Source organism: Chelonia mydas, chromosome 28, assembly GCF_015237465.2.
Source record: "Chelonia mydas isolate rCheMyd1 chromosome 28, rCheMyd1.pri.v2, whole genome shotgun sequence".
Taxonomy (NCBI): domain Eukaryota; kingdom Metazoa; phylum Chordata; order Testudines; family Cheloniidae; genus Chelonia; species Chelonia mydas.
The window spans coordinates 5,557,215-5,581,079 of record NC_051268.2 but is presented as its reverse complement, the minus strand read 5'-3'; the positions used below and the strand labels follow the sequence as shown (position 1 = coordinate 5,581,079).

Sequence of the window (23,865 nt, the reverse complement as noted above, 5' to 3'; positions counted from 1 at the left end):
AGGTTTAAGGGAAAATCAGCTCCTGATAGGTTTGATCTCTCCTGTACATATTTTGGTTTCTTCATCCCTTTTTCCATTCTTCTCTCTGAGATTTCCTTTCTCTCTGGCGCAGGCAGAGACTTACGTCTGGATTCTCTCTGTCTCCCATCAGATGTTGGGATGGTGAGTGAAAACGAGGAGGAACCCCAGCAGGAAGATGCTGAGCGAGTAGAAGCACATGGGATGTTCTCAGGAAGGTCCAAAGGGAATGATTCTGGGAGCTGTGCACGCCCAGAAAAAACAAAAGCCTGTGAGAGTCAGCAGGGGCCAGAGGAAAACTTCAGTAGCCAGTCAGACCTTATTACACGTGAGAGAATGAACTTGGAAGGAACACAGTACACATGCCTCGAGTGTGGGGAAAGCTTCAAAGGGAGCTCTGACCTTCTCACACATCAGAGAATCCACACAGGTGAGAAACCTTACGCGTGCAGTGTGTGTGGGAAATGCTTCAAGCGGAGCTCACACCTCATTGCACATAAGAGAATCCACATACATGAGAAACCTTATGGCTGCCCTGAGTGTGGGAAACACTTCAAGCAGAGCTCACACCTTATTACACATTGGAAAATCCACACGGGTGAGAAACCTTATGGATGCCCTGAGTGTGGGAAGCACTTCATTCATAGTACATCCCTCATCTCACATCAGAGAATCCACACAGAAGAGAGGCCCTACACATGCTCTGAGTGTGGGAAAAGCTTCAATCGGAGCTCAAACCTGATCACACATCAGCGAATCCACACGGGAGACGCACCCTACACATGCTCTGAGTGTGGGGAACGCTTCCGTTATAGCTCAGCCCTTACCACACATCAGAGAATCCACACCGGTGAGAGACCCTACATATGCTCTGAGTGCGGGAAAAGCTTTAATCAGAGCTCTGTATTGACCACACATAGAAGAATCCATACGGGTGAGAAACCTTATGGATGCTCTGAGTGTGGGAAACACTTAAATCAAAGCTCAGCCCTTATGACGCATCAGCGAATCCACACAGGAGAGAGGCCCTACACATGCTCTGAGTGTGGGAAAAGCTTCAATCAGAACTCAACCCTTATTAGACATCAGAAAATCCACATGGGAGTGATCTGTAACAAATGCCTTGACTAGGGCTGGCCAAAGGTGGTTTGTTTTTTTTTAAATCACATTTGCTAATTCCCACTCAGTGATCTGTGCCCCATCTTCACCGTGGTTACTCAGCTCCCCCAGATGAGTTGCCTGCTCCTGCCTTTTGCATCTCCCCCTTCTTTGGGGTCAGTCCTGTGATCTTTTCTATCAACTCCTTTCCTTTTGAGTCGAAGGAGCGTGTGTCCCTCCAGCCAGGAATGTTCATCAGCTCCAGGTGGGGGAGAGAGGTTTGTTCCCAATAAGCTACACTGAGGCAAAAACTATCCGTGCCGTACATCCACTAGGACTGCACATGGCGTTGGCTGCTGAAGTCAGTGATCTTGGTGTTAAAAGACAATTACAGTTGTTGTGCAGATGCAGCCAAGGTGCAGTGGTTGGCATTAGCTTTCCCCGTGACCTGACCTAAACTCCATCACTTTTTCTAGTCTAAACAAACCCTGAGCATCATGGTTATAATGTCCCTCCATTTCATTTGCCTCCCAGAGCAGTTGTGGCCCCTGCCCTGCAGGAGGTTGCTCCTGAAGATCTCCCCTTCCTAATCAGGTGCATGTTGCCTATTTGGGAAATGCAGTCCCTTTCTAGGTAGAGATGGGAGAAATGGAAGTGACACTTCTGTTCAGCTCACTCCTGGGAGATGCTGTAAATGTGTAGGAAATGAAATCCATGATGAATGTGATGGAGCTGCAGAAAGACACCTATTTTGAGTAGATACCTGACATTTGGTGTCTTACAGGGTTTCTAAGCCGCACCTGAATTTAGTCCCTTATTTAAATCTGCGCCACCAGATTAAAGAAACAAAAGGGAATATTTGGGGGAGTTATACCTCACTATCGCTACTGGTCTGTTGTGTGGTTGGTGAAGAATTCTACACCAGAGAAGTGTAAAATTGCTACAACTCAGGTTAAAGATTTGACAAGAACTCAGGTAGAAATGACAGGTACGAGTGGTTGATTTTCACCCCAGAGGTGGACGCTCTGGTGACCTGTGGCCGGGGTAAACTGTTTTTAGAATGCTGCTCCCTAGTGAAGTGCATTGCTCACACTTCTAAAGGATGCCATGATGAAACTGGGAACAACTGTCTTTTACCATTTGGATCCAAAGTTTCCTGAAGCACAGAGAGAAACAGCTGATTCCTTCAGAGCCATCCCATGCCTATGGGTCCCAAATTGGCTGCCTTGCTGGACAAGAAGCACTTCCGTGTTGGTTAAATGATGGTAGCCAAGGAGGGATTCCAAGTTCAGACTGCAGGATACATGAATGCTGAGTCCAGAGTCTGTGGTTTGGTCTCTTAGTTTTGCTCTTGAGTCTAATGCTTTTGTCTCACCTCTCCGCCTCCTGCTACTCTGAAAGATTAGAAAGTGTGAAAGTAGAGCACAGGTGGTTTTTCTCATGATGCAGCCTTCCCACGTAGTGTGAGACCCCTTCCACCCACACTTCTGGGAGAAGACCCAGGGAGAAATGAACTCTCAGAAATGGAAGGCTCCTAGGTTATGGTAGAATGTGACTTCACACAGAGCTCACTGGGTGAAAATGGGAATTAAGAGAAAACTGCCCTAAAGGTTTATAGTTTGTAATCTTTGAATAAACTGTTACCAGCAACAAGAAAATTACACATGAAGTTTATTAGTGTAACGTAAGAGGCTGATTCTGTGATCACTTTCGGTGTTACAGTATAATTCAGGTTTTCTTCTAGCCCCCTCCTACAAAATAGCAAATGGTGGCTAATCCTGCAATTAAAACCTGACTCCAAAGGAATGAGAGTGGGGGAACATGTGAGAGAAAATAGCATGTACGAGAATAGAGACCCAGTATAGACTGGAATGATTTCTATTTCAAATGGAATTTATTTGGATACATTTTAAAATACATCTTCTGTTGGGAGGAAAATTACTTGAGACGAGATGTGGAACCTTTTCCCCAGTGAGAGGGGAACAGCCAGAGAGTTCTCCAGGGCTCTTGTTCGCAAAGCAAAGATGTCACCTTAGGCAGGAGATGTCAAGATCTACAATGGTGATGGGCGTGTGATGGGAGCTTTTCTGCGTGGTTGTTGTTTGGTTGTTTTTTTTCCTGTAATTTTTGTTTTGTTTTTGCAACCAGTTATTTTTATAGGTGCTGAGGCCCCTTCTCCTTTTGAGCACAGCTCTCTAACCCTCAGGCCTGGCTCTGGAAACCTCAGAACCGGCTTTGTGTTTCTTTCATGTTTGCTATCTTTGGGATTCGCACATCCACACGACATGCGGTTCACAGCAACGGATACTTTGAGAAACCTGCTGGGTGAAGCGGGTCTTTTCCAAACTGACATTGGCCCAAATTCTGCCTCAATTCAGCTGGATTGGGACACGTCTGTGTCAAAGGAGTGTTGACACCTGATTTGCCCAGAGACCTCAGGGGAGGGGTGGTAAGATATAGGATAAGTAGGAATTGACAACAATGAAGTTAAATATAAAGGTGAAAGACCCTCACCTTGCAGGTCAACAAGCCTGTTCTGTTCATTCCCTCCGATGCATCTGGCACTGGTCACTCTCAGGTAGCTCACTGGGCTTGATGGACCATTGGTCTGACCCAGTCTATGACCAGTCTTGGGTTCTTATGTTCTGTAAGCCCTCTACGGCCTTGTCTACACGGGCAAGTTTCTGCACAGGAAAGCAGCTTTCTGCGGTGCAACTCCCGAGGTGCACACACAGATTTCCTGATGCATGATAGAAAGGGGCCATGACAGGGACACACTGCAGTGCAGGGTCAAAGTGAAGGAGCTGTGGTCAGCCTACCACAAGATGCAGGAGGCAAACGGCTGCTCCATATTGGGGGCTAACTAACCCCAGCATCACAGCAAGAATCTACCTAGCGCCTGGAGAAAAAATATAAATGAGAGTCAAAGACACCCCCACATGGCCTGTCTCTTCCCCAATCTCAACACCTGGAAGATTGTCTGGAAGACTCAGAATTTGAACTGCAGAGATTGGTCCCAGGCTGAGAGGGAATTCAGTCTGTGTATTAAGAACTCAACATTGCCTGGAGAAACCAGTGAGTGAGAAAAGCTGTTTCATCCAATTCTTGCTTCGTATATTCAAATTAGAGTTCAGACTGAGAGTCTATTTCCATTTGTTATGTAACCACTTTTGACCTCTGTGACCAACTCTTATACTCAGCTAAAATCTAACTTTCTGTAGTTAATAAACTTATTTTAATATTTTATACTTACTCCTGAGTTTGTCCAAAGTGCTTGGGAAAGTTGCTCACATGACAAAGGCTGGTGCATGTCCCCTTTATTTTTGATGAAGTGGCTAACTAATTAATGAGCTTACACTTTTCAAGAGAAGGCCGTGAGCTGTGTAAGATGGTACATTTCTGAGGTGCAAGGCTGAGAGTGTTTGTCCGGTGGCAGCACCCAGTGTCCATTCCTCATTTACGAACTCATCTTCAGTCTCTAGGCCACTGAAACTAGCGAGGGGAGAGGATCCCAGTGGTCCTGCTCCAGCCTGAGCAAGCCCCTGTACTCCAAGCCTGGCAAGCCCGGGTCAGCTGGCCTGGACCAGTTGTGGGTTTTTAATTGGACATACACTTGGTGTCAAAATCCCAGCTTTCTCATCAGGAAATTAAGCCCTAGTCCCCCATATCACAGGTAGGGATAGTCACTGCTGTACTCATGAGGTCAGAAGTGACAACTGCCCCTGCACAGGGACCTAGGGGAACAACGTGGCCAGCTCCTTGGAGAGCCGTGGCTGTCAGGAGACCCAGCTAGGCAGGCGTTCTTCTGGCTTCTATGCAGGGGGAGATTAGTTGGGAGAAGTGGGGAGTTTGTCTCTGATTTACAGGGAGCTTTGCCAGAGTGGAGCCTGTAGGCCACATGGTGGGGGCTCTCCTGGGCACACAGGGTCAGTGCCCTGGAGCAGCTCTGAATCAAGCCCAGGCAGGACCCTCGTCAGTGTGACACCCCGCAGGGCACGGTCTCACTAGGGGAAGCCTCCTTGGACCTTTCAGCACCCGTGTTACACACCAGGAGTTTCCTGTAGTGAGTCATCTCATTAGGACCCCAGGCAAAGCCTTACACCCCGCAAAGGGAAGTCACGCACCCCCAACTTCCACAATCACCAGTGACCCTCAGCCAGTGTTGTAAAACAGAAGGGTTTAGTAGTGGTCGGGAATAAAGCATGGGAAAGTTCTGTGTTAGCACAGGAGAAAGGAAGATTCAGCAAAGTCCATCTTGGGGAGACCCAGAACTCAGAGCCTGGGCTCTCCCCTCACGTCCCCAAAACAGCAGACTCCTTGCTTCCAACAGCCACACCCTTTTGCCCCTCTTCTGTCCTTCATTCTGTTTCCCGGGCAAACTGGTCACCTGGCCGCCACCTCTTTCTGTGGTCTCCAACTCATCCCAGCCAGCTGGCTCCTTGCAGCGGGTACGCCCCGGCCATCTGTTGCTAGGATTCAGAATTTGTGGCCCTTGTCTGGGCCCAAGCACCTAGGCAGCAGTCACACCTGCCCTTTAGGGGTCTCTGCAAAGATTAAACACCCTTGTCTCACCACCTAGATCAGTGGTCCCAAAACTTTTGAGGGTCACGCCCCCTCTTATCCCCTTGTCCATGCCCCCCACCCGAGCCGTGGCTGGGAGTGGGTCCACAGCTACGGAGGAAGGGACATGGACAGGGGTAAGGGGGCTGAGGCAGGGTCCACAGCTTGGGGTGGGGGCTGAGAGTGGCAGCAGAGACCCAGCTGTAGGGCTGGGAGTGGAGCCCTGGGAGCAGGGCTGGCAACCAGGGCCAGCAGCGAGGGTTGGGGCCAGGAGTGGAGCTGGGCGGTGCTCCCTCCCCAGGACCCCACTGGCATTCCCCGGAATGTTCCTCCATTCCACCTGGTGGGATGCACCCCACATTTTGGACCTCTGACCTAGATAATCGTGCAACAAATAGGGGAAACTGAGGTATACACAATATGCGTGCAAAAGGTTCCGAAAATTCCCGCTTCATCACAGGGGTGTCAGTGGGGTCTGAGCTGGGCAGCAGCACAGAGAACGTGGGGAGGTTTCCCTTTGGAAAAATTAAACTGCAAAACATCCCCCCGTGTTCCGGCAAAAGCCTCTAATTTATTCCTTTACCCCCTCCCCATGAAAGTCTCCACCCCTGCCCTGGCCCACAGAGACCCCCTCCCTCCAATTCAGGTTTTTAACATTTCCTACTTTTCCTTGGCCTTGGACAAACATTTCCCCCATCAAAAGGCTCAAGGGCTTTCAAAATGAGAATAAGAGAAGAAACTAAAGCAAACCCAAAGAAACCGCCATCGAGCTCCCCGCCACACACAGGTTGGGGCTGAATTTTTCGACTGAAATTTTGAGGCAATAAAACTCAGACCGCTATTGTCCAGAAAACAAACCTAGACCTCCCATGCGGCACTTAGGAGATCTATTTCTGAGCCACCAAGGCTTCAGCTCCTTTTGTGAGATTTCCAGCTGCCCAATACTGCTGCTATGCCAGGGGCGCAGTTCTTGGCTCCAGGAAGCATTGATCGCAGCCCTGTTCTGTGTGTCCCAGGTTTCTCTAGGAAAGGGCAGTGAATGGTTCTAGGGTCCAGTGATCCTCCTTCAAATCAAGCTAGAACCTGAGAACCCTTCCCCTTTCCCAGCTTGTGGGAGGGGAGACCTTTAAAAGAGCTCTCTGAGCTATAGCATGTGGCTAAGTAAAGAGAAAAAGCCCTATATTCCCCCCCTGCTTTGGGTGCTGGGTTTACTCTTTGAATTTCAGGTGACTTCAAGTCTGGGAATTGTGCTTATTTATCAGTTTATCTAAAATCGGTGCATTCATTTGCGAACAACTGTGATGGCTGCGTAGTTAAGGCCTGGGGCTAAAAATCCAGTGGGATTTCTCAGCACCGGTTCAAATCCTACTCACAACAAAGACTGATTTTTCAAAAAGAAAAGGAGGACTTGTGGCACCGTAGAGACTAACAAAGTCCTCCTGTTCTTTTTGCGAACACAGACTAACCCGGCTGCTACTCTGAAACCATTGATTTTTCAGACACACTTTTTCACAAGGACAAGAAATCTGTACAACCTCCTGATATATTCTCAATTTACTCCCCCTCCGAAGGAAACCTCATTGTGCTTGATTACACTGTCATGGGATAAGAGGGAAGGTCCTCTCGTGGATCAAGAACTGGTTAAAAGGTAGGAATAAATGGTCAGTTTTCAGAATGGAGAGGGGTAACTAGTGGTGGTCCCCCAGGGGTCAGTACTGGGACCAATCCTATTCAACATATTCATAAATGATCTGGAAAAAGGGGTAAACAGTGAGGTGGCGAAATTTGCAGATGATCCAAAACTACTCAGGTGAGTTAAGTCCAAAGCAGACTGCGAAGGGTAACAAAAAGATCTCACAAAACTGGGTGAAAGGGCAACAAAATGGCAGAGGAAATTCAATGTTGGTAAATGCAAAGTAATGAACATTGGAAAACATCATCCCAACTATCCGTATAAAATGACAAGGCCTAAAATAGCCTTTTCCTCTCAAGAGAGAGATCTTAGAGTCACTGTGGATAGTTCTCTGAAAACATCCACTCAAGGTGCAGCAGCCGTCAAAACAGCAAATGCAATATTGGGAATCGTTAAGAAAGGGAGAGATAATAAGACAGAAAATACCATATTGCCTATCTATAAATCCATGATACGCCCACATCTTGAATAGTGCCTGCCGGTGTGGTTGCCCCATCTCAAAAAAGATACATTGGAATTGGAAAAGGATCAGAAAAGGCCAGCAAAAATGATGAGGGGTCTGGAGCGTCTGCCGTATGAGGAGAGATTAATCAGACTGGGACTTTTCAGCTTGGAAAAGAGACGACGAAGCGGGGATAGGATAGAGGTCTATAAAATCATGACTGGTGAGGAGAAAGTAAATAAGGAAGTGTTATGTATTCCTTCTCATCACACAAGAACTTGGGGTCACAAAATTCAATTAATAGGCAGCACATTTAAAACAAACAAAAGGAAGTATTTTTTCACACAACGCAGCGTCATCCTGTGGAACTCCTTGCCAGAGGAAGTTGTGAAGGCCAAGGTTATAAGAGGGTTCAAAAAAAGAACTAGATAAATTCATGGAGATTAGGCCCATTAATGGCTATTAGCCAGGTTGGATAGGGATGGTGTCCCTTGCGTTTATTTGCCAGGAGCTGGGAATGGGTGACAGGGGATGGATCACTTGTTGATGACCTGTTCTGTTCATTCCCTCTGAAGCACCTGGCACTGGCCACTGTGGGAAGACAGGACACTGGGCTAGATGGACCTTTGGTCTGACCCAGTAAGGCCGTTCTTACGTCCTTATGTCCTTTTGCTCCTTTCATGTAGATGCCTGGGATTCTGCCTCACAATGTGTCCCTGAGCTCTCAGCCAAAATGCCCCAGATGGGCAAACACGCTGGGCTCCTGAAGCCTCTGCCACCCACCTAGTGCCCTATGGCTCATCCCTAACCCTCGATGCTGCTCCTTTCTCGAGAATGTGAAAGGAGCGGAGGCGGTGCAGGAGCCTTCTGGGGACGCAGATCTGAGGCTTTGGGAGGGACAGATGGTCTCAGACATCAGAGCGCTGTAAACCATGCAGCCACCCCCTAACTCAGGGGCCTGCTCCAGCCCTGAGTCTGGGCTCCTGGGATCCCTCCCACAGAGCAGGGCGCCCACAGATTACAGCCTGAAAATAGACATGGGAAACTAACGCCTGCTCTCCCTGACAGGGGCTCCCCTAGACCAAATGGCACCCCAGGCAAGACGCTTCTTCGCTGCCCCCCCCCCATCTTAGAGGTGCCACAAGTCCTCCTGTTCTTTTTACGTTATGATCAGGTCAGAGCAGATGTACGCAGTGATCTAGTCCGCCTGTAAAATCTATGAAGCAACACCAAGTACGATGTTAAATTAATCCTCAGAAACGGCTGATCTCCATCCAGATCCCAGCAAAGGGTTCCCAAGGAAGGGGGCTGTTCAGGAAGGAAAGAAGAAAGATGTCTGATCTGCGCTTTGGACAGAAAGGAGGGGAAGGAAATGGCCACACAATGGCAGCAGAACCTAAGCAATGAAAGACAACAGGCTTCTTCTGTCCACATTGATTCTGAACAATGAAGGAAACGGACTCCCACATCACGAAAAGTCAAAAAGCCATTTCTTTCTGTGGCAGGGAACACGAGGAGAAGAGAATTCCAGGAATTGCTGCCCAGTTACTTTAGAATTCTTTTATATTATAAAGAAAATTGTAACAAAATTAGTCTGAACTTGAGCTGCCTGTTATTAAAAGCTGGTTCCCCAATTCAGTTCCAACTGCTCTGCTAGGAACACCCCCAGGTGCCTGCTCACCCCAGGAAACCCCCACTCGGCACTGCCCTTAGCTCCAGGCTGCTGTCCCGGGGCGGGGCAGGGACTGATTGTTTTCTGCTGAGGAGGGAGGCAGTATAGGCCTCCGGTGTTGTGCTCCGAGCATCTGCCCAGCCCAGGCTGTCCCAGCAGTCTGGGAGCTGACCTTGTTCGTGAAGACAGAGGCAAAAAAAGCATTGAGTACATTAGCTTTTTCCACATCCTCTGTCACTAGGTTGCCTCCCTCATTCAGTAAGGGGCCCACACTTTCCTTGGCTTTCTTCTTGTTGCCAACATACCTGAAGAAACCCTTCTTGTTACTCTTAACATCTCTTGCTACCTGCAACTCCAGGTGTGATTTGGCCTTCCTGATTTCACTCCTGCATGCCCAAGCAATATTTCTATACTCATCCCTCGTCATTTGTCCAATCTTCCGCTTCTTGTAAGCTTCTTTTTTGTATTGAAGATCAGCAAGGATTTCACTGTTAAGCCACAGTAATGTCCCAAGCTCCCCAAGTCCCATTGACAGCTGAGCTCTTCCTGCCCATGGAGCCCAGCAGAGACAGTGGGTGGGGGGTGAGTTTGTACCCAAATAACTGACAGAGCCAAGCAAAGAGCAAAGAAATGTTTGCTTCAGTCACTAGGTCTCTGTTTCTATGGCTCACTCTCTCTCTCCCCTTCTCTGATAACGAGCAATGGTAAGAGAAGAAGAGGTTCAGACATGTGCTAGGTGGTGGCTAGGTTAGGATGACAAATTGAAAACCATCACAGAGCCCTCTACTGTGACACTGACACGACCCCATTCTGACCCTTTATTGACACTTCTCTAATAACTAACAAAAAAGAACAGGAGGACTTGTGGCACCTTAGAGACTAACAAATTTATATGAGCATAAGCTTTCGTGAGATACAGAATGCATCCGATGAAGTGAGCTGTAGCTCACGAAAGCTTACGCTCAAATAAATTGGTTAGTCTCTAAGGTGCCACATGTCCTCCTTTCCTTTTTGCAGATACAGACTAACACGGCTGCTACTCTGAAACCTGTCGTCATTAATAACTGTTTCCCTGACGTACGTTGCTAAGATTATTTCAATAGCTCCTACACTGATACCTGCTGCCCCTTCTGGCTGGTTCATTGCGCTGTTTGTAACCTGCACCTAAAATTACACCCTGCCTGGGAGCAAGATTCAAAACTGCCCAAGGAAACCCCATTGGGTTTCAAGTGCCGCACAAGCAGGGAGGCAAAGGGACAGTACAGGATCGCAGAGCTTCTCCTTTGTCCCAGGGAGAAGGGTCTAGGGGGCTAGAGTAGGGGGGCTAATAGTCATTACTCCTGGGTTCCATTCCTGGCTGTGGGAGGAAAGGGGTGTCGAGTGGATTAGAGTGGGGGGGGGGGGTGCCTAGGAGTCAAAGAGAAAACACCTCCCTTTTTAGCTTCAATGCACGTTGAACAAGAACATGGCTTCTCATGTCTTAGGTTCTGATGCCATCGTGTGGCCGTTTCATTTGGCTTCGTCTTGTGAAAAGGTTTGGGTGCCTTGCACAGACACGTTATTTCCTGGGGAGAGACGGAGAAGTGGAAGCTGCATTGATTTCATCCTCCGAAAAATAGATTCAAATAATCCCCAGACAGCTCCGTCCCACCCGTCCCCCCTCGCTGCTGCCAGTGAAGCTCAGTTCTGGGCCTGGTGTGCAGTAAATGTAGGGGTGACACTGCCTGCCTGGACTTTTCGGGAGAAAAAGTCAGACATGACACCATGCCTGGTGCAGGAGATGCAGATGTGTTGCTTGATTGTTTTTCTCATTTTAAATGTACTAGATCATTTCGATAGCAAAAAATATTTGTAAAAGACCATGAAAAAGGGAAGAAACCGTGAAAATACCCAAGGGAGAGAGGGGGTTTCTGAAAGCCGGGGTAGAGATGGAGATTTTCATGAAACGGGGACAGGCCAAAGAAGGGAGCAAAGGGGGAGGTTTTTTGTGCAGTTCCATTTTAACCAGCCTCACATCCTGGAGTCCCTAATGCCCCACCTTACCCGCAACGTGTGACCTCGAGACTCCTCCCCACTGCAAAAACTGCAGATCCCCCAGCACTGCTTAACCTAGCTGGATCCTCTGGCAACCAGATGTCTCTGCAGAACCGCCGTGGTTACTCTCCTGGGTGTCTGTTCAGGGACAGCTACCGACTTCTCCTGAGAATGCAGTTGAGAAATGGCTCGCCCCTCTCTAGATTCTCTCCTGTGGGCTCTGAGAAGCAGGATGGGGCGTGTGTGATAAAGTCCAGGCAACATTCCCCTTTCATCCCAGCCCTGGGACGTCACCAGTTGCCACCTATCCCCTGGCAGCAGTGAGGGATGTTTCCCACTGTCCAGGAGACGCCAGCCTTGGACCAAAGGCAGCTTGAGGCTTCTTCTCTCTCCCTTCTTGGAATCAAGTTCATGTTTTTTCCAAGAGTTAGAGCAGCCCGAACCCCCTGAGTCTGGATTACTGTCACAAGTTTGCAATCTCTCCCTGGAAGACAATTTCTTAATGAGTGGAGTTAAATGAGATGAGTGGAGTTAAATCAGTTCTCAGCCTGAGTCCTTTGCTCTTAATCGTGAGGATATTGTCCCCCCGTGGGGCCATTTCCTGCCTCTCTTTCACACAGAAGGACAATTTTCTTTGCGCAGACACAGAAACATCAAGATCTTTGTCTGTCCCTTGTACAAAGCAGGGTGTCAAATTCCAAGGAACCCTCCTCGTCTGCGATGGAAACAATGGAGAAGCAGGGGGCCCTGGGCACCTCCAGCCCTGGCCAGGAGATGTTCCCTCCCCGCTTTCTTTATGCTGCTGTTGTTATTTCATGGAAAGTCTGGGATGGGGGAAAAGCTGAGTTCACTCCCGGTGGAGGGAAAAAAGGACCCTGAGAATCTCAGGGCCTCAGGGAAAACCCAACCCCTGCTACCGGGATCAGTGAGGTGCTGGGGATTTGAGCAGGAAAGGGGCTGTGTGAATTGTCCAGGCGGGGAATGAATAACCATCGACAACTCGATCCACCTCACTAACCACCGACACAGGCTAATCACGCTGCAGAGAGAAGGGAAACGGGGAGCGATTCTTTGCTGTCAGCCATGGAAACAGTGACCCGAGTGCACTGCAGTGAATGTGCTGGGGAAAGCTGGACTTTACAGGCAGGTGGAAATAGCAGATCCGAGAAACACCTGGAGCCCCCCCCTCCACTTCTTCCACCGGGGTGAGGTGTTGAGCGACTCACAGCGCCCCCCAGCGCCGTTCCCTTTCAGCAGGGGGTGGCAGCTCCAGCCAGTCAATGCCGGGGAGAGGGCCGAGTGTATCTCTGCACCCTGAGTCCAGGGCAGGCCCTCTCTCTGCCCCACCTAGAGAAACTGGCCCTGCTGCAAAGTGACCCCTACGAACCAGCAACCTCCAGGACAGAGGGTTTGGCCCTCAGAGCAGGGAATGTGTCCCCCATGCTGCCGTTAGGCCCCTGGAGGCTCTGGAAACAGGAGGGCTGTGAGTGTAACCCACCCCAAACAGCCCCTATCTGGGGATGTAGCTCAGTGGTAGAGCGCATGCTTCGCATGTATGAGGTCCTGGGTTCGATCCCCAGCATCTCCAAGTTCTCTTTTCACCCTGCTGCTTTGCTCAGACCCAGCAGTCTCCCTGCAGGAGTTTCAGTCCTGCTCAGTGCGGGGCAGGTGCCCATTGCATGGAAGGTCTGTGGGGGTTTCTGCTCCTAAGTCACCTTGGTACTTTTAAGATTCCCACCCAATGGGCTGCTTGGGACAATGGCCTAAGGCTCTGGGAGGGAGTTTGGGTGTGGGAGGGAGAGGGAGAGGGGCTGGGCTCTGGGAGGGAGTTTGGGTGTGGGCTGTGGGTTGCGGCAGGGGGTTGGGGTGCAGGAGGGAATGCAGGGTGCGGGGTCTGGGCTGGGGCAGGGGGTTGGGGTGCAGAAGGGGGTGTGGGGCAGGCTCTGGGAGGGAATTGGGTGTGTGGTGTGGGCTCTACGCTAGGGCAGGGGGTTAGGGTGTGGGAGAGGGTGAGGGGTACAGGCTCTGGGAGGGAGTTTGGGTGTGGGAGGGAGAGGGAGAGGGGTTGGGCTCTGGGAGAGAGTTTGGGTGTGGGCTGTGGGTTGCGGCAGGGGGTTGGGGTGCAGGAGGGAATGCAGGGTGCGGGGTCTGGGCTGGGGCAGGGGGTTGGGGTGCAGGAGGGGGTGAGGGGTGCAGGCTCTGGGAGGCAGTTTGGGTGCAGGTGTGGGGTCTTGGCTGGGGCAGGGCATTGGGTGCAGGAATGGGTGGGATGGCCAGGTTCTGGGAGGGAGTTCAGGTGCGGGCTCTGGGCTGGGGGAGGGGGTTGGGGTGCAGGAGAGGGTGCAGGTCGGGCTCTGGGAGGGAGTTTGGGTGCAGGGGGTGGGCTCTGGGCTGGGGAAGAGGGTTGGGGTGGAGAGCAGGTGTGGGGGGAGGCCTGTGGGAGGAAGTTTGGGTGCGGGGTCTGGGTTGGGGTCGGGGTTTGGGGTGCGGGGGGGGGTGCGGGCGCAGGCTCTGGGAGGAAGTTTGGGTGTGGGGTGTGGGCTCTGGGCTGGGGCATGGGGATAGGGTGCAGGAGGGAGTGCAGGGGGGCGGACTCTGGGAGGGAGTTTGGGTGCAGGGGGTTGGGATCTGGGCTGGGCCTTGGGGTGCGGGAGAGAGTGAGGGGTGCAGCTCTGACCTCGGGCATCTCCCAAAAGCGACCCACACCCCCCTCTGGCAGCAGCCCCTAGGTGGGGGGGTCTCTGCCCACCGCTGCCCACAGACACCACCCCAGCAGCTCCCCTTGCCACAGATGGCCGAGTCGGCCCTCGGGGCGGGGGCAGCGTGTGGAGATCCCCCCACCCCCGGGGCTGCAGGGACCCGCCAGCCGCTTCGGAGACCGGCATGCCACGCGGAGCGAGGGTGGGCAGGAAGCCGCCTCAGCCCCCTTGTGCTGCCGGTGACGGCGGTGGGGGTCCCTGGCCCCTTTTAAATGGCCCGGGGGCAGCAGGTGGGGCTGGGAGAGACACCGGGCCCCAGACTTTGGTGGAGCCAGGCCCCCGTGCTCTTATGTAGCTGGAGCATGGGCACCCCGGGCCCAGAGAAGGCGCCGTCCCTGCGGCTGGAGGAGCATGGGTGCTAATCCACGTTTCGGCGTGTTGGGTTTTGGAAGGCCAAATGAACCCAGCCTCTGCTCTGGGCTCGCCCAGGTTCAGGGCCTGACGTTGCTTTGCCCAGCGACGAATCTCGGAACAGGCCAGCCATGAAATGACGGCAGAGCCTGAGGAGGGAAAAGCCTCCGAGTTCGTCTGTGGGCCTTGACGCCGAACGGGAGCCGTAATTTGACTCGCTTTGTGGCTGCGGCCGGTAAAATATCAGGGCAAAGTCGTCCCAGTGATTGTGACACTGGGTTTGAGGAGGCTTTGGTCTTATGACAATGTAACTAGCATGGTACACTCGTGTTTTTAAAGGTGGCTTCCCCAAGCAATCCCAAGTTGTCCTTCCCACAGCTGGGTGATGGTGGGCAGCCGGGGATCTCCCCAGTCTGTGGGGGAATCTCTCTGGGCCCCACTGTCAGTTCTCCAGCCTTTCTCCCCCTAACCATGCACACCTCTCCCCCACCCATTATCAATGCTTTACGGCGACCCCTCCCTCCCCTTATGGGATACAGACTCTCGGGGACAGAGACTGCCTGGGGCTCCCCTCTGCATGGCCCCAATGGGGAAGGAAAGGGACTGATGGGGGAGGAAGAAGACAGGCCGAAGGAGTCAAATGGGGCTAGACGAGAATAGAGGAGATTTTCTTCCTGTTAAAATGGACTGGAGTCTCATTACTGGAAAGCCACATCTTGAGTGAGGTTTGAACCGGCAGCCTTTCAATTGCCAGGCAAAGGTGCGAACCACAGAGACCGATCACGGCCGACTTCCCCACGCTGTCCAATGGAGCCCCTGCAGGGGTGCAAGTGGTTAGTGCAAAGGGCAATATTGCTGGGGTTGTGAGTTCAAGCCTTCCCTGCAGCCCTGGTTTCTATCACCCCATGTAGCTTCCCCAGCTTGCTTGTCCTCATTCCCATGGAAAGTGCCATGAGAGGAAGGTCTAAAATGGGGACGTTGGTGCAAAGCTTGGGACCCCCCACCCATGCTGGCATTAGCTCCGGGTGGGTTGCTCAGGGGCAGGGAGAATTGATTTCTTTGCTGCGGAGAAAGCTGCCAGGACAGGTCTGTGGGCACCAGAGCTCCCCGCTTCTTCCAGCACACGCCAGACTCCCTCACTGCTGGAGGAGGGTCCTATAAGCACTGAGCCTAAAGCTCTTCCAGCCTTCTTAGCGCAGCGGGCAGCGCGTCAGTCTCATAATCTGAAGGTCCTGAGTTCAAGCCTCAGAGAGGGCAACGCTTCTTGCTCCCTGCTTCAGATTTCCTAAAGGAAATCATGGAAAAGGGACTAGAGCTGAGTGGTTTCTAGACACCTCCCCATCCGTCTAACACACACCCAGAGACTTTTCTAAGGGGACGTCTACAGTACGAAATTAGTTCAAAATTATTCGATTCGAAATTTCGGGAGCTGTTTTAGACATTCAGGCTTCGGTGTCCCCACTAAAGCGCGTGAATTCGGCAGAGTGCGTCCAGAGTACCGAGGCTAGCATCGAACGTCGGAGCGGTGCACCGTGGGTCGCTATCCCACAGTTCCCGCAATCCCCGCCGCCCATAGGAATTCTGGGTAACTCTCCCAGTGCACGATGGGGCAAAACCATTCTTGCGGGTGTTTCTGGTGCGTGTCATCGGGAAGCTCTGGCGGACAATCGTTTCACGCCTTTTTGGCATGCAGATGCCATCCTGCTTTCAGCAGACGGCGCACCGCTTCCTCTCCTGCAACTATGAATCCGCCTCTCATTTCCTCTCCCCTTCCGATGTAATCTCTACTGTCTACTCTTCCTCTTCCTCTTCGAATGCTTCCGCCGCCAACTCTGCTCTCCGGCCGGTGCCACGCTTCCGCGCTTCTCCGGGTTGTCTGTCCTGGGCTCCCGCCTCCGTGAAAGCCACAGAAGACAACCATTTCCCGCCTTTGTTCGGCTACCACGAACCAAACAGCACCTCTTCCCCTGCCACTCTGCTCTCCTACATTTCGCGCCCGTTTTCCAGGATTACCCGTGCAGGCGCCATGGAGCCCGCTCAGATCTCCGCTGCAGTTCTGACCATTGTAAATACCTCTCGCGTTATCCAGCAGTATGTGCAGTCCCTGCAAAACGGGGCGAGGAAGCAACGACGGCGCGATTACTATACTGATGAGGACATGGACAAAGAGGGCACGGCATGTGGCAATTGGGAGATCACGGTGGCGCTGGGCCAGGTTCGTGCAGTGGCACGCCGATTCGGGGCCCAGGAAACAAGCACAGACTGCTGGGGCCGCATCGTGTTGCAGGTGTGGGATGATTCCCAGTGGCTGAGAAACTTTTGTATGCGTAAGGGCCACTTTCATGGAGCTTTGCGGCTTGCTGCCCCCTGCCCTGAAGCGCAAAGACACCAAAATGAGAGCCGCCCTCACAGTTGGGAAGGGAGTGGCCATAGCCCTGCGGAAGCTTGCAACGCCCGACAGCTACCGATCAGTCGGGAATCAGTTTGGAGTGGGGAAATCTACTGTGGGGGCTGCTGTGATCCAAGTAGCCAACACAATCATTGACCAGCTGCTATCAAGGGTCGTGACTTTGGGAAATGTGCAGACCATTGTGGATGGCTTTAATGCGCTGGGGTTCCCTGACTGCGGCGGGGCGATAGACATAACGCATATCCCTCTCTTGGCCCCGGAACAGCGGGGCGGCCAGCACATAAACCGCAAGGGGTACTCTTCCATGGTGCTGCAAGCCCTGGTGGATCACAAGGGACGTGGCGAAAGGGATGCACAAACAATCCAGTTGGGCCATTGCCCACAAGCTCACCGCCCAGCAGCTTGGACTCCTGATGACTGAGATGCTGAGACTCCACGGCCTCCGCATCCTCCACCCCCTCTGAAGGCAGGTTCCTTAGACCCCTGTTCATATTCCAGACCCCAGCCGGTGCAGCATCCCTGCCCAACCACTCACCATCTGCCCCAGGAGAACCAGCTGGTGGGCTGCATCCACAGGCAGATAGTTTATACCGCTCCCCTCAGAGCAGCAGCCACAGCTGTGGCAGCTAATCCCCACATCTGGCTGCCGGGGATGCAGCTGGATTGTTTGTGCATCCCTTTCAAGACTTGCCCTCAACAACCTGGCAGCCCCCAGCTTTCTCATTGCTCTGTGGTTGTTTGCTCTGTGAAAGGGGCCTCTAGGAATTGGTATTTCCAGATGCATTAAAGAATCATAAAGGAGACGGAAAAGTTAATGCCTTAGAAAAGTCTGTGTGTGTGTGTTAGATGGATGGGAGGGTGTCTAGAAACCACTCTGCTCTCGTCTTTTTTCTCGGATTTCCAGTGGTAATCAAGGTCGGCCATTGCCAGCAGTTGACAAGAACATGTGAGAACAGTGGGGGCGGGAAATAAACAGGAGGAAATAGTTTTACTTTGTGTAATGACCCATCCACTCCCAGTCTCTAGTCAAGCCTAAGTTAACTCTATCCAGTTTGCAAATTAATTCCAATGATCACTACAAAAGGTTTCCCCCACCCCACCCAGCTCTCCTCCTGGTAATAGCTCACCTTACCTGATCACTCTGGTTACAGTGTGGAGGGTAACCCCCATTGTTTCATGTTCTCTGTGTATATAAATCTCCCCACTGTATTTTCCACTGCATGCATCCGATGAAGTGAGCTGTAGCTCACGAAAGCTTATGCTCCAATAAATTTGTTAGTCTCTAAGGTGCCACAAGTCCTCCTGTTCTTATTCATGGTGTTGTATCCCCATAGTGTGGCCGTTTGGTGTCAGTCCTTTTAAATAAACAATGAGTTTTTTTCATAGAAACCATATTTTCCTCATACAGACACAGGAGTAGATTAATCTACAAAGGGAAGGTGATTCCAAGGCAGTTCCGGAGGGAGAAGGGAACGTTTTCAGCATCACTAAATTATTGTGTTGTACCTCACACACACACACACAGAGTGACAATAAACTCAATTAACTGAGCTACCAACACACTTCACAGGAATGAAATAAACAACTTTATGTTCAAGGAGTTCGGTGCATTTAAATAATATTAAAAATATGTTTTGGGCAACGCATGGAAAAGTCATTGTATTGGACAACCCCCTTGATAGAGTTAATACACCACATAATATTTAACGAAGTTAAGAACGATGTGCTTATAAATTAACGTGTTGTGCCATCTACACACGCACAAGACATAGAAAAAACTGAATTATTTGAGCTTCCAAAGTTTCCACTTTCTCACAGCATGTTAGACCCCCTGCTTTAAATGAAATATGTCTAAAGCCCAGATGTATGAAAGAATTGTCTCATTCTGTATTTCTTAGCTTTTATCTCAAAAGGTAACAGCCTCATAATCTCCCCCAAACACCCTGAGACCTCCCCAAATTATTAAAATGCCCCTGTCCTCAGCAAGGCCACGACAGTGACCCACAGCTAGCGTGTCTAGGCCAAGCTGTTCTGGCGGAGGCAACTCAAAGATTTTCTCTCTGCTTCCCTTGGCAAGGTCTGAGTGGGAAAACAAAATCCCCAAATAGAAAGTTTTCTGCTGAGAAACCAATACTAGTCTGTTTGGGGACTTTGATTTGAATGGATTATTATTATTCTCTTCTGATCTCTGAATTATTTCAGTTCAGTCTTTGTCCTCCAGAAGTGTTGCCAGATGTTGAGTTGTGGGGGAGAGAGGCCAAGTCATGATGTCTCTTCCCATCTTTCATATTTTCTTCCAACTTGCTAGGAAGTTCCTCTGCTTTGATGTTAGTCAAGCAGTGTCCATTGTCTCCGGGCTGTCTCGGAGGAGTCCGCATTGTACACGGTTCCTGGGAGAGTCCTTGGGAGCGTGGATACCTTTACTGGGCCAGCAGCAAGTCTGGCTTCTCCAGCGTCTCACCGGAAAGGCTGGTGGTGGCCATTTCCCAGCCTCATCACATATTTCAGTAACGCACCCAGAGCAAAACTCCACCACTTCCCAGACCAGGCTAGCACACACCATCCACCCAGGTATTAGCCTTCAACAGATCACGACTTTTACAATGATAGCTCACCAGGCCGACTTTGTACAAATCATACCTTAATTCTATGAGAGTGGTGACTATGGGGCTTCCAGGGTGCTGCTTTGAGCACAGCCTGCCACCCCTGGGCTGACATTGCAATGGAGACGTCCCCGTAGAGTCCCTCTCTCCCGGGATAAAGATGGCAGCAGGGCTGGCCTGGGTCACCTGACGTGGGCTCCTGGAGCTCAAGCTGTGGGGCCCAAATGTGGGGTGCAGATACTAGTGTTCATGCTGAAGTCTGGGTTCGGAAACCCTCACCCCCCGTGGGGTCTCAGAGGTTGCGCTCAAGCCCATCTGTCTCCACTCTCATTTTATAGCCCTGCAGCCCCAGCCCCAGAAGCCTGAGTCAGCTGCCCCTGGCTCTGAGACAGGTGCCCTGGGTGTTTTAATCGCTGTGCAGACATAACCTTAGGATACGTCTACAGTGCAATGAATCACCCACGGCTGGCCCATGTCACATTAATCAGGGTCATGCGGCTTGGGCTGTAAAGTTGCAGTGTAGAAATACAAAGAAACAAGAGCAAAAACCGGTTGCCTTTATAGCTAGATAGCTATAGATACATGGCAAATAGCAACAAGAATGAGCGTAGAGCTGGATCTAAAAAAACGAAAGATTAATCTTTGCTCTACAAATAATAACTACTGATAAATGGCGATATAAAAAAGGACCTCGAATTCCTTCATAATTTGATGGTTCTTGGAACTTCCAGGCATATTGGCTAGAATTTTCGAGACACAGATTGTCAGAAAAACGTTACACACTGAGTGCCCCACCTGAAACAACAGCAAATACTGTTGCCTAGATAGATAGATACATAGTCCATCAGAATCCCAAGAGCAACACAAAAGAGGAACAATCCTCCTCTGCTTTCATTTACCCCACCGCATCCCTCTCCGCTTCTTCTTCCGCCTACCTAGTGGCTTGTCCAGGAAAACCACTCCGCTGATTATAATTTTGGCATAGAAAGCCAGGGAGGGGATTTGCTTCCACTTGACGTGAGCAGATAGCATTCTGACTCAGTGTCTATAATCAGGTTTCCCAGCTTTGGCTTCCCCCAGTTTGTCACCTCTGCGCAGGCAGGAAGCAGCCAAAGTGCTGACCCTCGCGTCACATGGGCTCTGGGATCGTGATGTTTTGCACAGCATCGGCGAGTCCATGTTTCATCTCTTTGTCCTCCTGGGTAAGCCGGACCCTTCCCCACAAATGGTTTCCTCTGACGCTGGAGGGATCGAAGTACCTGCAGGTTTCCTTCACTCAGCTTTATTTTCCTGCATTTCTTGTGTCTTGCTGTGCCAGGGAGCTGGCAGGGAAATGCCCATGGGAAAGTGAAGTGAAAGTGAGCTTTCTTGGTTTGGAGCTTTCCTGTGTTTTGTCTCCTGGTGAGAAGGGGAAACTGGAGGAGCTATCGTAGCATTTCTGATGGATATTTGAGGTCAAAAAGAAGCCATTGGTGTTCTTTGTGTTCCTGTTCTTCAAAGAGAAACGCTGAAATAGCTGACGCAGTGGCTACTGAGAAAGCTCCACTAAACAGGCCAAAAGCTCGCCATGACTGGTTTTTGCAGTGTAGGTTATTACCACATTCGCCTCAGGCATGAAAGGCCTCCGGGTCATCGGGCAGAAACAGTGTCTTCTTTTGCTTCTGATTCTTTGTCTTTTCATTCACTCCAAGTCCTTTATCAAGCTTTCTTCCTCATTATTTTTTCCTTTCATGAAACTTTAGGGTCTGAAGGTGGGGATTACCCTGAATTTTGAGGGAAGGAATAGACCATAAGTTTGGAGATTGCCAGCTACATAACAAATATGAGCCTCGAAGAATCCCAACCTTTTGTCCTGCAGATTTAGCTCCAAGACAGGAGTTTCCCCCTCTTTCATTTCTTTTGAGCTAACTGCAAACAGCCTCATGTCCCCTTTTCATGTCAGAAATCTCTATTGACTGATGATCACATTTCCCCTCCTTTCCTGTCTAGGCAGGGTCGGGGTGTGAGGATTGAGAAGATAACAAATGGAAATTTTGAAGCCAGCCTTTTAACAGACAACATCACATTTCCTTTGAAATAACACTGATTTCCTTTCAGAGTGGTAGCCGTGTTAGTCTGTATCAGCAAAAACAATGAGGAGGACTTGTGGCACCTTGGAGACTAACAAATTTATTTGGGTGTAATCTTTCGTGGGCTAAAACCCACTTCATCACATGCATGGAGTGGAAAATACCGCAGGAAGATATATATACAGAGTCCATGAAAAGATGGGGGTTGCCTTAAAATCATAGAAGATCAGGGTTGGAAGGGACCTCAGGAGGTCATCTAGCCCAACCCCCTGCTCAAAGCAGGACCAACCCCAACTAAATCATCCCAGCCAGGGCTTTGTCAAGTCCCCTGCCCTCTGACATGTCCTTTCACAGAATCACAGAGTTGGAAGGGACCTCAGGAGGTCATCTAGTCCAATCCACTGCTCAAGGCAGGACCAATCCCCAGTTTTTGCCCCAGATGCCTAAATGGCCCCCTCAAGGATTGAACTCACAAAGAACTGTTTGAAATGGGCACCCTGATTACCACTACAAAAAGTGATTTTTCCTCCTGCTGATAATAGCCCATGACATGCTAATAAAGAAACAGCCGTGATTTAAAATCTCCACTCAGAAATGGTGAACAACAGCAGAACCCAAAGTAACTGAAGGAAGGGCAGATGATCACAGTTAGTTCAGTTGTTTCAGTCAATATTGTCTCAGATGTTCTGGGGAGAGAATTCCACGGTAAGTGATTTTGCATTTTTGCAGGACATCAGACCCCCTGGGGAGAAGCTCCTCAAAGAAAATGTGGCCCTAGGAGTGTCAGAGAAGGGAATCACTGTTTGCCTTACAAGGTGGGTGAGGGAAACCTGCAGGGACTTAGATTCCTCCAGAGTCTGGTGAAACCATTGGTGGGGAAAGTCCGGGGAAGCGGAGGAGGAGAAGGAGAGGTAAAAAGGGCTTGCAGCTCCTGTGCAATCCCCATGCTCCCAGCAGAAGGGTCCAGGGGGTTCAGCACTTTGGCTGGTTGTTGAGGACACAGAATTCAGAAGGTGGCAAAGCTCAGAGCCCCGTTACATGGAGTCAGAATGCAATCAGGTCACAATGAGGGGGAGCAAACTCCCTCCCTTGCTCTCTATGCCAAAGTTCCTATCAGCTCAATGTCCTTCCCAGAAGAAGGCCCAGGTCGGCTGCTGAGAGGGTTGCAATGGGGTCAATGAAGGCAGAGGAGGATTGTTCCTCCTGGGTTTTCTCTCTGTTGCTCTGTGATCCTAGTGGAGGAAGCTGACGCATCATTTGAGTTTGTTTCAGTGGCTTGGGTTGGGCTCAGGTTGTGACCCTGAGCACAGGGGTTCCTGCCCGCTCTGCTCTTAGCCGCTCAGGGAATGGACAAAGGAGCAGCTTCAGAAATTGGACAGAAAATAGCCTAAGGAAGTGCAGCACAGCTGAGAAGAACAACAGCCCCATCCTCTCCCTGGTGGTCTAGTGGTTAGGATTTGGCGCTCTCACCGCCACGGCCTGGGTTCAATTCCCAGTCAGGGAAAAGTGACTTTATATCAAAACACCTTAATTTATTCTTCACTTGCAATTTTAACAAATTGACGGTTTTTCCCTGACTCCCCCATCTTCTACGTGATCTTGGCAAGGGCTTTGGAGACCATATCAAAATCAAAGCTTCCCACTGACTAGGAGCAGAATGTGGACATGTTTCCACTGTGCACCTTGATGTCCACAAATAGGTGCAAATTCTTGTTCCCCCTTGCTAGCTAGCCTAACCAATGTTATAACAACAGTAATAGACACTCAGGTTGACCCAAGATGTCAGTTTTCTTGCTGAAACAAACCAAAAAATCATTTTGGGTCAACCAAATTATTTCACCAAATAAAATATTCACGCAAAAAACTTTCATCCCGCTCTATATACCAGTCTTTGGAAGTAACCATCTCGGCAAAACTGACCATTAGCCTCTTCCATTCCTGAGGTCTACCTGCTGTCGTGTTCTAAGCATAGACGATGGGCCTTTCACCTGTTGGCCACTGGTTACTACCTTGCTCAGGTAGCTACTGATGAAAGGCAATGTGGTTTAGTGGCAGACCTACTTCTATCCCTCTGCCCAACTAGGGGTGTTTGTTTCACACTGCATGAAAAAATACAATCAATGCATTTTGTTGATACCTAAATCTGGGATCAAGAT

The 23,865-nt window shown here is 50.4% G+C and overlaps 3 protein-coding genes and 3 non-coding genes across 19 annotated transcripts in view; 5 read left to right on the top strand and 1 right to left on the bottom strand.

The window, feature by feature from the left end:
• The window catches only part of LOC122463947 (zinc finger protein 501-like), a 200,335-nt gene extending 197,566 nt beyond the window's left edge, over window positions 1-2,769 (top strand). For 3 of the 4 annotated variants that reach the window (XM_043537516.1, XM_043537514.1, XM_043537515.1), the window contains one exon: window positions 113-2,769. In XM_043537516.1, coding sequence (XP_043393451.1) covers window positions 113-1,149 — 1,037 coding nt within the window. In that variant the 3' untranslated portion in view covers window positions 1,150-2,769. The remainder of the gene's footprint in view (window positions 1-112) is intronic. The other variant, XM_043537517.1, reaches the window with a different exon arrangement.
• Window positions 1-23,865, bottom strand: part of LOC102943236 (zinc finger protein 883) — a 2,438,435-nt gene that overhangs the window by 286,807 nt on the left and 2,127,763 nt on the right. The gene's annotated exons all lie outside the window — the stretch shown is intronic.
• The window catches only part of LOC119564595 (zinc finger protein 883), a 1,467,279-nt gene that overhangs the window by 197,851 nt on the left and 1,245,563 nt on the right, over window positions 1-23,865 (top strand). The window lies entirely within an intron of this gene.
• Window positions 13,034-13,105, top strand: TRNAA-CGC. The gene has a single exon. It is a non-coding gene; the product is annotated as a tRNA-Ala (tRNA).
• TRNAM-CAU lies at window positions 15,812-15,884 on the top strand. The gene has a single exon. It is a non-coding gene; the product is annotated as a tRNA-Met (tRNA).
• TRNAE-CUC lies at window positions 23,142-23,213 on the top strand. The gene has a single exon. It is a non-coding gene; the product is annotated as a tRNA-Glu (tRNA).